This window comes from Natator depressus, chromosome 2, assembly GCF_965152275.1.
Source record: "Natator depressus isolate rNatDep1 chromosome 2, rNatDep2.hap1, whole genome shotgun sequence".
NCBI classification, from domain to species: domain Eukaryota; kingdom Metazoa; phylum Chordata; order Testudines; family Cheloniidae; genus Natator; species Natator depressus.
In genome coordinates this window covers 52,914,198-52,926,383 of record NC_134235.1, presented here as the reverse complement: position 1 = coordinate 52,926,383, position 12,186 = coordinate 52,914,198, and the positions used below count along the sequence as shown (strand labels likewise).

General features: G+C 39.4%; 1 protein-coding gene across 1 annotated transcript in view; it reads left to right on the top strand.

Annotated features, from left to right (window-relative positions):
- Nucleotides 1-12,186, top strand: part of LOC141981362 (uncharacterized) — a 110,067-nt gene that overhangs the window by 64,988 nt on the left and 32,893 nt on the right. The window contains exon 6 of the mRNA XM_074943044.1: nt 11,107-11,226. Within this exon, the coding sequence (XP_074799145.1) occupies nt 11,107-11,196 (90 nt within the window). The 3' untranslated portion in view covers nt 11,197-11,226. The remainder of the gene's footprint in view (nt 1-11,106; nt 11,227-12,186) is intronic.

Genomic DNA, 12,186 nt, shown 5'->3' with positions numbered 1-12,186 from the left:
TTAGTACGTACTATGACCCAGTCACTTTTGAGACGGAGGAAAAAAAATTGAAAATTACTAAGATCTAGTATTTACTTTTAAACAGACAACGGTGTGTGCATTGCAAACACTTCTCATAATAATTTTTACTATAGTATGAGAGGCCATAATGGTTCTGAAGAATTCATTGCAATGTTTTGGTTGTGATAGATATACAGTGCATAGTGAATAATTCTGATCATGCTTTAACTGCTTGTCTTACTACTTTCTTCAAAGAAGTCACTGTGGATACTTCCCGAACCTAATGATTCTGGATATAGGGAAAGATTTTTTATGTTACTTTTTTGTTTTTTTGTTTTTTATATAAAAATGGCCACACATTTCCTTTTAAAACAAAAATCATAAACAACTCACAATTTAAGGGCTCAGTCTTCCAAGCCACACAACAGATCCTTACTCATGTAAGTAGATTTATTGATTTAATGAGATTAATACTCTGAGTAAGGGTGAGATTGAGCTATTATGGTTATAATACATACCATTAACCAAACAAATTACCTGTTCTCCATACAACCCACACAAAACATGAGTCACTGGCAAATAAATAGTATTTTTTTTAAATATCATTAGGAAGATTCAAAAAGGAAGAGACATTTATACAAATATTAGTAATATCATTGACAGTTATGATAGCCAGGACAAAAATTTAAAAAGGATATCAACCTTCATACTTCAGGACATTATCCAGTCACTAGCTCCCACTATGGGTTAATGTCTTGAAGCATGAAGGGTTCATATCCTTTATACATTTTTGTGCTAGCTAATGTAATTGTGGTTGATAGGACTATTACTCAGATAAATCTCTTCCTTTTTAGAATCCTATGAAAGGAATTTTTTGAAAGTATTTATTTGCAATTAAGTAATATATTTCCTCAAGAATATATTGTGGCAATGAGTTCCACAGTTTAAAATATGTAAAAAGATTTTCTTTTTATCAGTTTTAAATTTGTTACCTTTAACTTTCAGTGGCCATTCCCTTGTCTTGTACTGTGAGTAGGGCAAATAGAGCCCAACTGATATTTCACTGTACCAACCATTATTTTATATACTTCTCTCATATCATCTGTTATTAATCTTCTCTTTAAATTAAGCAGTTCTAATCTTTTAAATCTCTGTTCATATAAAAGTCTCTCTCTCTCTTTCTCTCCGTGTTTCTGATAATTTTATTGATCTTCTCTGGACTTTTTCTATTTCTGTTATATCTTCTTTTTGTGATGCAGTGACCAAAGCTGAACACAGTATTCATGGTGAGAACATATAATTGATTATCATAATGTTGTTACACTATTTTCAATATTATTTTATAATCCTTTCTTAACACTCCTTAACATTTCGGAACAGATCCTCAGATCCTGCAAAAGTTCTGGGCTGGTCCTTTCCCCAGAAAGGAAGAGATTGGAGATCTGTTCTCCTACCTACTCAGCTAGCTACTGAGCTATCCTCTTCCTTTGTTAACTGCCACTTCATTACCTGACAGCAAATGCAGAGGTAGTGGGGTGGGGCTGAGTGGGCCCATAGCTGTTCATTAACCCTTGCTGGTTCAGTGTGGGGTTGGTATATCTCATCATAGGGACTTTAGCAAAGGCTTTTTGAAAGTCAAAATAAATTATATCCACCAGTTCTTTTATTCACTATTTTCTTGACTCAATCGAAGAATAATAATAGGTTGGATAGGCACAATTTTCCTTTACAGAAGCTGTGCTAGTTTGTCCTGTCATATCACGCTCATCAAGGTGTTTATAACTCTTTAATATTTTTTTCTCAGCTAATTTACCTAGTACTGTAAAAAAGCTCACTGGTTTGTAAATCTCAGGATTAACCCAAATGCCTTTTTTAAAGACAGATATAATACTGACTACCCGCTAGTCTACTCAAACAGTGGCCAATTTTAATGATAAAGTTATTTATTTTTTTTATTAGCACTTATATAATAGTAGGTTCAAGATGCTTGAAATAATATTGAACAGATTGTATATGTGCAACTATGTTAGACCTCGGCCCAGATTCTTAAAAAGTGTTTAGGCATTGCTGCGCTTTGCGTTGCAACACTTAACTACTTCAGTAGCCTAAATTTAATTTTCAAAAGTCTAATTCTCAACTGTCAATGGGATTTTAGCTCCGAAGTGCCTTTTGAAAATGAGATTTAGGTTCTTAAATTACTTGGGTGTTGCAATACTGATACTGCAATACAGCAATGCACAAATACCTTTAAAGTTTATTTATAGTCATTAACGTGCATCTTTAATTTTTGTGTAGACATTAAAGATGACACTGAATTACCTTCTAAACCACCAAAAAACCCAGATCCAAGAACACATCACCTGAAAGATAGCTTACCCCAGAGGCTGCCTCTCTCTGTGTGTGGGACCACAGCAGATTAGACGAGATGCTCAAGCTACAAGAGCCCCTTGGTTTAAGCATAATGAAGCTTGGTGCAGGGAATTTTCTGTGAAGGGTCCTCAAATGGAATTTGCTTCTCCCTTGATCTGCCAATGGCTGAATTTGTTGACATTCTGGTCTCACTGCAAAGCTTATCTTTTTTCCAATTTTTGTATGTTCACACAGATATTTATATAGGCACATTTTTATATAAATTATAAATGACTGTCCAGTTGTTGCAAATGCCAGAGTAATGAGCCCACAGTCTATGCAATCTCCTTGTGGTGGAAAGTACAGGTTATATAGGACTGCGGATCCAATTCAGCAGCCAAAAAAGTTATTGGTTTCACAGATGTAAAATCATTATGCAAATAAGACAGTAGTTGAGGTGTTGTCTTATTTTGATCACCTTTAGCCTCTCTAGCTTTTTGTGAGCCCCAGAGAAGGCCTCTCACTAGTGGTCAGCTCCCACCTCTACCATGTGGTACAGAAAGGCCTTAGCACCCTGTAGAGGAATACGCTGCAAACCAGCAGTAGCAGGAAAGCCTAGACATATCTTCACACCCCCACTGATATTAGTAGTATCAACCTAACTCATTGTTCATTCAAGTGAAAGTGGCATGGGCAGGAGGACAGGGAGAAGGTGATTGTCAGAAAGGATGTGTGTAGTGGGGAGCATGGCAGATAGGCAACCGTCACAATAACATGGTAAGAGGGGAGAAGAAAAGGAAGGATAGTAAGTCAGGGATAATTAAAGTAGGAATGGGGAAACCTGGATGTTTAGATAACAAATCGGTATAAGCAAGAGTTAAAACAATGAGTAAATAGGTAAGCGTTACATTTTAAAAAGAGATATATAAAAATATTAATCATTAAAGTAGATTATCAAGTAAAATAGGCTAGTGTTTAAAATGGCTGAGTTTTATAATAATAGCAATACAAGTTATAGAGATTTGTAGAGGTTAGTAGGCCTGGGGTAAGGAGCAATGATAAAGGCAAATAGGTCAGGATGAAATAAAATTAAAAGGAAAATGTTTTAAAACTAACTTTAGAAAACTGAATATATGTTTCACCATTTCCCCACTCTTGTCTCTGTGTTGTCTGTTTATCTAGGGCCTGATCTTACATAAATATATGCATGTGCTTAATGGGACTAATTCTGTGTGAAAAGCGGCTGGTATGTAACTGTTTGCAGGACTGGGTCCTGCCTACATATATACCTGTAAAGCATCTATCACACTTCTGGGCTCTTTATTAATACCAATAATCAATACATTGCAGACAGCAGGGTTCTAATTTATTTTTCAAAAATAATTTACTGGTTTCTCTATCTGTAAAATGGGAGAATGAATTTGACCTTCTTCATAATGTCTTTGAGATCTCTGAATAAAAGTGCTATATAAGAGCTAAGCGATATTATTATTTATTGATTTAATTGCATTTATTTATAATATCCACTGTGTGTTAGTTGTTTCCAAACTCTTTAGAATCATAGAAGATTAGGGTTGGAAGCGACCTCAGGAGGTCATCTTAAGGACAGTCGCTTCTCTGAAAAACTTACAACATAAGGGCAGACAAGTAGGCAAGGAAGGGAAATAACAATAAGTATTAGTATACAATTTATATATGAGTCAACTCAATTCACCATGAGCAGCATGGCAGAAGTGGGTCTTTAAGAAGAACTTAAGTGTGGACAGAGAAGGGGCTTTTTGCAGATGGGTGCATATAATTTGTAGCACACAGAGAGGGCTGTGGAAGAAGGCATGGAGGTGATTGTGTTAGAAGCTGAGAACATTGGCAGAATGGTGGGGACAGAGCCAACATGAGGCTTGACAAGGGAGGTTGAATCAGGAGGGGTAGAGTTATGTCGAACTTTGAAGGTGGTGAACAGAAGTTTAAATAAGATGCAAAAGCCCTTGGGGAGCCAGTGGAGAGGGGCGGGGATTCAGATAGGAGAATTATGTGGTGAAACCAATAGACAAGGACGATGAGTTTCGTGGTTTCAGAGTAACAGCCGTGTTAGTCTGTATTCGCAAAAAGAAAAGGAGTACTTGTGGCACCTTAGAGACTAACCAATTTATTTGAGCATGAGCTTTCGTGAGCTACAGCTCACTTCATCGGATGCATACTGTGGAAATTGCAGAAGACATTGTATACACAGACACCATGAAACAATACCTCCTCCCACCCCACTCTCCTGCTGGTAATAGCTTATCTAAAGTGATCATCAAGTTGCATTTTGTATGGATAGGGAAGTAAAGTATGTGTGTTTGGGAGGCCAGAGAGGAGGATGGTGCAGTGGTTAAGTTAGCATATAATGTGGGCCTGAAGAAGAGATTTGGTTGTTGGTATGGGACGAAAAACATGGATCTTGGACACATTAAGGGAGGAAGAAGCAGCAACATATGACTTGGATGAACGGATAAGAGAAAGGGAGGAGTCAAGAATAACCCTGACGTTGTGGGTCTTGGCATTGGCAAAGATGGTGGTGCTGCCAACAATGCTAGAGAAGAAGGGAAGGTTTTGAAAGAAAGATCAATTTTGACCAAGTTACATTTTAAATTAATGACTAAGTATCCAAGAAGAGATGTCAGCGAGAAAAGCTGAGACGTGGGATTGGATGGAAGGAGAAAAGTTAGCTGTGGAGAGCATGATCTGTGAGTCATCAACATTGAGATGACTGCTAGTACCTGCCCAACTGATACCATTACTAGTATGTGCAGAGTTTATGGTTATATTCCAGTTTACACAGTCCCTTGCATTAATTTCTTAGTAAGAGGCCAGTCATATTCTGTAAAAGACACTGAGGACCACTGTCTCTGTTCATGGAAAACGAGTACACAGATAAGTCCAGGTACCTTTTTATTTCTTTAATTTGTATACAAAGATGATGTTGTAGTGAATGTGCATATAGCACTAAGTAATATTCTATATCCATTTTAACTGCACGTATCCCAGTTTCTAGATTTAGAGATTGGGAAATTTAAATGTGTGCATGAACTGGAAGGGAGAAAGGGTTCACTTCTCAGGGTTGTGAAATTAGTTATAGTATTTTATTCCAAATTAAGTGGAAATGATCTAGCAGAGGGCATGGATGTTACCAGAGAAATAAGATGATTTGACCTGCCCTCCTTTTATACTACATGGTCTAAAAGCTATTCAGAGGCCACCTTTCTTCTTGTGAATCATTACATTTTTTTTCCTGTACGAGTCTGGCTTCCAGTTCAATTTTCCCTCAGTTTCATCCTCTTTGTCTGGCTGTACCAAAAGAAGGACAGAAGACCTTTGACACGGGTTTAATCAGGCCGCAACTTTATTATTAGATGTCTGGGACAACCTGGCCGATAAAAGTGTACAGTGCAGGTAACCCCATGTTTATTCCATAATTACCTTGGGGGGCTTTACCAGCCCCCCCCCCCGCCCTTTTTCCATTCAGATCACTCCAGCAAATCCATTGCCAGTACCTCACCATCCACTCCCCTCCTCGTAGGAGGGTTAGGCTGGGCTATAATAATGGGGGTTGGCTCCCTACCGTACCAGTCATAGGAGTTCCCAACTGCCCCCAATTCGCTCCTTTACCGAACACCTTTTTTTAGTACCTGCACTGGACATCTGCCCTACCTTAAATAATGAGTTGCATCATATATCCTACCTCCCTTCATGCCATGCATGAACAGAGCCCACCTGAACCTGCTGTGGGGAAGGTGAAAAAACCCCAACTCCACCTAAGCCAATATGGTGGCAAGGGAACAAATTCCTCAACAAAGGGGCGGCTAGCATAATGCCCACAGCAGATCTAGACCAAACCTGGTATTTTACCACCTAAAAGGGAGGGAGGGTGGGTACCACCTCAGCCGGCTCCATGCAAAAGAGAGGGTTAAGGCACAGGGCTGGCCCTTTTAATCTCTTCATTCCCAGGGGATGAGTCAGTGACCACATTGACCCTTTTGCAGCAGTTTTCACCCCCAAGCCATAAAGTACAGTTTCCTTCATTTGGCCAGCCAGCCAAATACCACACACACACACACACACACACACACACACACACACACACACCGCTTAAAGGTACAGGGCAGTCATTTTGCCATTTCCTCAATCAGACCTGCCTCTAAGAAGCATTACAGTATGCAGACAAATGCACCACACCTATCTTTCTGTACCAGCTTATTTCAGAGAACAATGTATGTTAATGAACAATGCACAGATTGCTCCGAGTATATTATGAAAATATTTTAAATGAAAATTTATTCTGTATCAATGTTCGTGGAAGGAAAAAAAGAGAGAGAAAGAAAACCAACCAACCAAACAAACCTTAGTTTTGTGACTAAACAGAAAAATAAAGGTTACACAAATTGTCTACATATACAGTTGCTTACTGCTGTCCTAAAGTTTAATAAATCATATACTCTTTTTAAAAAATATTATCTTTTTTTTTTTGCTGAATAACATGCATTTCTGAGTAAATTATCCTCACAATACAATATCTGTTTCTTCTTGAATAGAACTCCCATTCAGGAATGCAATAGTTAGAGAAGCTATAATATGTGGCTTGCTCTGTTAAAATCATTTTAAAACTAACCTTACGTCAGAATTCCATATTTTTTCCTAGACTCTTGTTCAGTATAGAGTAGAACTCTATTGTGAGTAAAACTATCACTAATCACAGATGAACAAAGATGTGTCCAAACATATTAAGAGCAGAAGCAGAGATATCCCAATGCTCAGATAATGAATTTTAGCTCTCTCTAGAGGAAAAGTTTTCCTGTCTATATTCTGGCAATGTTCCAAGACTGGAGAGAAAATAGTAACTCCATATGGATACTGAAAATAAACTAGTGATGATTTAAACCAACTAGAAAAGAGAGACAGTTCATTTTTTTTCGTTGTGCCAAAAAGTGTGAAGTGCAGCATTTAGATTTCTGCAAGGTTGTTGATATTTATAAAATATAACATGGTAAAGAATTTGTAAGAATTTTTAAACAAAATTTAGAGGGTGGGCTTTACATTTTTAAAAAAATTAATCAACTGTTAGAAGACTAAGCCATTTAGAATGGGTTTTTTTGCCTTTCCTGAGACAAAATAAATAAAGATTGAATTTTTTAAGATTTTGAATTTATGTTGCATGACAACCCAAATACATTTTAAAATAGAGATTACTGGATAAAGCAAAAGAAGTCACATTTCTCAATATTTATTTTTGTGTCCGTGTTTTTCACAGGTGCTCTTATACCCCAGAGAGCCATTTAGGTTGCCAAAAGAATATGAGATTTGGTATTCTTATGGTATACTGTAGCTCTGGCACCCATAAACTGAAATACCATTAGAAAACCAGATCTCACATTATTTCTCTCCAATGAATGGCTCACCAAGGCATTAAAAAAGCCTGTGAGGATCATAAGCACAAGTATATTAGACCTTGTACACCTCCTTGTATTTTCCTGATATTATAGTTGCAAGTGTTTTAATCAAGATTATAATATGCTAAATAGGTGTGGTGTTGTAAATCACTTTTAAATATGTAAATGTATATTAAAATACAGCTAAGGACTTTGGCATCTGATTCACAGTTTCTTGTATTGGTACTCTGTCTTTCATACATGTTTTTTAAGTAGGAAAAACTTTAGAGGCTGGATGTGTATGAAAATATTCAACTAGATTCAAGTCCCAAATAAAATTTTCAGTATTGTTATTTATATTGACACAGCATCCCAAATATACTAATTTTTTCCATGCTATGGTGCATTACCCTATAGTGCAGACACAGCCTAGACCAGGGGTGGGCAAACTTTTTGGCCCGAGGGCCACATCTGGGTATGGATATTGTATGGTGGGCCATGAATGCTCATGAAACTGGGGGTTGGGGTGCAGGAGAGGGTGAGGGCACTGGCTGGGGGTGTGGCTCTGGGGGGGCCAGAAATGAGTTCCAGGTGTGGGAGGAGGCCCCGGGCTGGGGATTGAGGTGCGGGGGGCGGGGTTGAGGGCTCCAGCTGGGGATGCAAGCTCTGGGATGGGGCTGGGGATGAGGGTTGGGGGTGCAGGAGAGTGCTCCGGGCTGGGACCAAGGGGTTCGGGGGGCGGGAGATGGATTAGGGCTGGGTCAGGGGGTTGGGGCACGGGACGGGATGAGGGGTGTGGGATCTGGGCGGCGCTTACCTCAAGCAGCTCCTAGAAGCAGCGGCGTGTTCCTCCTTCGGCTCCTACGTGCTGCCCTGTCTAGGTTCTGCCCCCTGTAGCTCCCTTTGGCCATGGTTCCTGGTCAATGGGAGCTGCAGGGGTGACGCTTGGGGTGAGGGCAATGTTAAGAGCCCCCTGGTTGCCCCTACACATAGGAGCTGGACAGGGGACATGCTGCACTTCTGGGAGCCATGGCACATGCAGAGCGGGGCAAGCCCACAACCCCACTCCCTGGTAGAAGCTCGAGGGCCGGATTAAAATGTCTGAAGGGCCAGATGCGGCCCCCGGGCTGTAGTTTGCCCACCCCTGGCTTAGACTGACAGAAGGGGTTTCTCCACTGGTATAGGAACACACCTCTGACCAACATAGCTAGCTTGACCTAAATTTTAAATGTAGATCATGCCACAGCAAAGTCACAGCTTCTGCTCTGCAGAATATACATTCTAAAAATTGATATTCATTTTTATGAGTGGGCTTGATTTGTTTATTGAATCAACTGAACTGAAAAATTTTCTTCCCCTTATTACAGTGGTCACTTCTAAAATCTTTTAATTGGTCTTTTCAGCTAAATCACATTGCCATGATATTTGCACATGGTATAGGGAATACTGAGAATAACACATTAATGATATCTGGTTACGCCTTTCAAGGGGAAAACTGGAACGTTAAGGGCAACCAACTGTATCTTAGAAGTAACTAATTTTCCTTCTGTAAGAAAGGAATCCCTGATATTCTTGATGCTTCCTACATATAGGATGATGGCTTCTTTTCAATATATTACTATTGACTACATTTTAGGAGATCAAAATCAGTTAAATAATAAATGTGCCCAGTACACAACATAACATATTGTAAGTAAAATTTATAGCATGCTGCTGCTTACTTGATACAGATTTGTGACAAGAGACAAATCATATCATGCAGAGGGCTAGTATCGTGCTATATTACAGTATGGTTCCAATTACAAAGTAAATTGTAACTCTGCAGTGGCCATTTTATTCTGCCAGTGCACTGGATGTGTGAGGAGGTGGGGCAAATCTCCGCCTTGTCCCCAGCCCTACTCACCCTGCTGCTGTGGGAGATGGGAATAGCCGATCGGCCAACTGGGTGGCATGAATGCACCAGTCAGAGATGCCATCTGCCATTGTTTGGTCTAATCAGAGCTGATTCTCTCCTCTGTCAAGCAGAGACAAGCATTTCTGTCCCAACAGAAGGCACTATTGCTTTCGTTCAGTCTGCAATCTTGATATAGTTTTGTCCCAGTGGCATCTAAAAGCATTGAGATATTAGCTGGTGTGGGACTAGTTTTTTGCGGACTTTCTGACATCCACTGAGTTACAGCTAACTCTTTCTTGGGGTTGAAAAGGAATTTTTTCTTGACCCTTGTGGGTAGGGTTTGGTACAATTTTGTTTTGTTTTGTTTTGTTGTTGGTTGACCTTCTCTGGAGCATTTGGCACGTATTGCTAGAATAATAGGACAAAGGGTGCCATAGTGGGTGTTTCAGTTGATGTTGCATTGCTTAACTGTGGGCAGCATTCAACTTTGAAGGAGTCCTGCAGTGGTAATGGTCTAAGATGGAGCCATAGTTTATGCCAAAAACAAAGTACGGACTTGGGGGATGGAAGGATGTGGAAGGCCCTTCCGTACTAGGCATAGGATGGTGTATCCTTAGTTTGTGCCAAATTCTTCAACGGAGGAAGAGACTGAGGGATTTTAGTTACAAGTCTTATCCCATTGCATTCAGCCCATCTGAGATCATTGTTTGTTGTATGGGTGTGTTATAGGAACATTGTGAGGAGATCACTACATTGGACTAGTCTGACTATTGGGCAATGCGTGTTGAAATTTTGTTTTTGTTTAAGTAGATAAAAAAAGTTACAGCCAGCTACTTATCTCATCATCTGTGTAGAGTATTTATTTGCTGACCTCAGCTAATACATTAAAATTGACCCAGAAAAACAGCCATGAATGTATTAAAGACCTTTTGAGTAAAGAAGAGCAGTTGGTATTATCACAAACAAAATTATGAACTCTCTGAGGCAAGATGACACAAGGCACTAAAAGAGGTGTGATATTGCTAGAACTGTTAAAACCACCAGATAGCTACAAATGCATAAAACCTAGGAAAGGATTCCAGTAAACCAGACTGCTAACTGCCTACCTCTTATTCTTTCACTTTTGAATTTAAATGTATAACCTCACCTAGGCAAACATGACAAGATAGAGAAAAGACTTTGCCTTAAAAGAAGTTTTTTACCCCTATAACAGAAATTGTAGTAGATACCATGGAAAAGAAATGCAAGAAACAGCAGATGCCATGTGTCACTTTTACAGTTGTTGACATAAAGTAGCAGTTTGCGTCCATCGAGATTCAGTATTGTATGTTTATTTAAATGGTTATAATGGTATATTTTTGTTTCCTTAAATATTTTATTATTCATGGCATTTATGTTTTAGAATTCTACTCCTATGTCTTGCAATATTTGATTTTTAATAGATTTATTTGTTTTAAGACGAACACAAATTGCACCTTTATACCACAGTTGACAGAAGGAAAAAATAATGGAGGAGGGAAGAGTAAAATATGTTCCCGAGATGTGTAAATGCTGACTTCCAGCACCCTTTGGAGGAAGGTAGGCCTGGCACATGTCTACTCAGTTTGTTTTCTTCATGGGACTATTTTTTTGCTTTGCTACATAAAAGCTATTGGATTGTCTGTGCTGCCTCGGACAGGCCTGCAGGGCCTAATGAGACTGTTGCAGTGAACCCTGCCCAGGGGTGTGGGGGAACTGCCTCAATAAATTCCGTGGACTTCTGCACCCTTCTTGAGTCTGACTTACCATTTGTCTTGGAACCTGAACAGTATGGTCACAGTAGGTATGACTTAATGAGATCTTATTTTCTCTTATTATTGCAGCATATTCTAATATAGACCAAGTATGGAAACCTATGCCATGTCTAATGTTTTTATACAGACCAACATAATTTTTGTGTCACTTTTAATAAATTAGGTGAAAGATTTTATTTACAGCATTTTTTGTAAATTAAAAATACACTTGTGTAACCAGTGCTAGAATGAATTCTGCTGTAACAGAGTTCCAGCTGGGTGGCATAGGACTCAGGATACCCAGGGACGCTGAAACTGGTTCTAAGCATTCTTTGGAAAATAGAGCAGGTGAACGCTGCAGTGCAGTGCTGAACAGCTAACCAAACAGGGTGAATCTCGTAAACGCTGAAAAAGTTGAGCTCTAATTTGTAGTTGTCAGGGTTCCCTCCCCACTCTGAACTCTAGGGTACAGTCATGGGGAACCGCATGAAAGACCCCCTAGGCTTATTTCTACCAGCTTAGGTTAAAAACTCCCCAGGCACAAATTCTCCCTTGTACCTTGGGTTTAAGTAACGCTGCCACCACCAAGTGATTTAACAAAGGATCAGGGAAAAGGACCACTTGGAGTTCCTCTTCCCCCAGCAATCCCCCCAAGCCCTACACACCCCCTTTCCTGGGGAGGCTTGAGAATAATATCCTAACCAATTGGTTACAAAATTATCAAAGACCCAAACCCCTGGGTCTTGGAACAATGGAAAAATCAGTC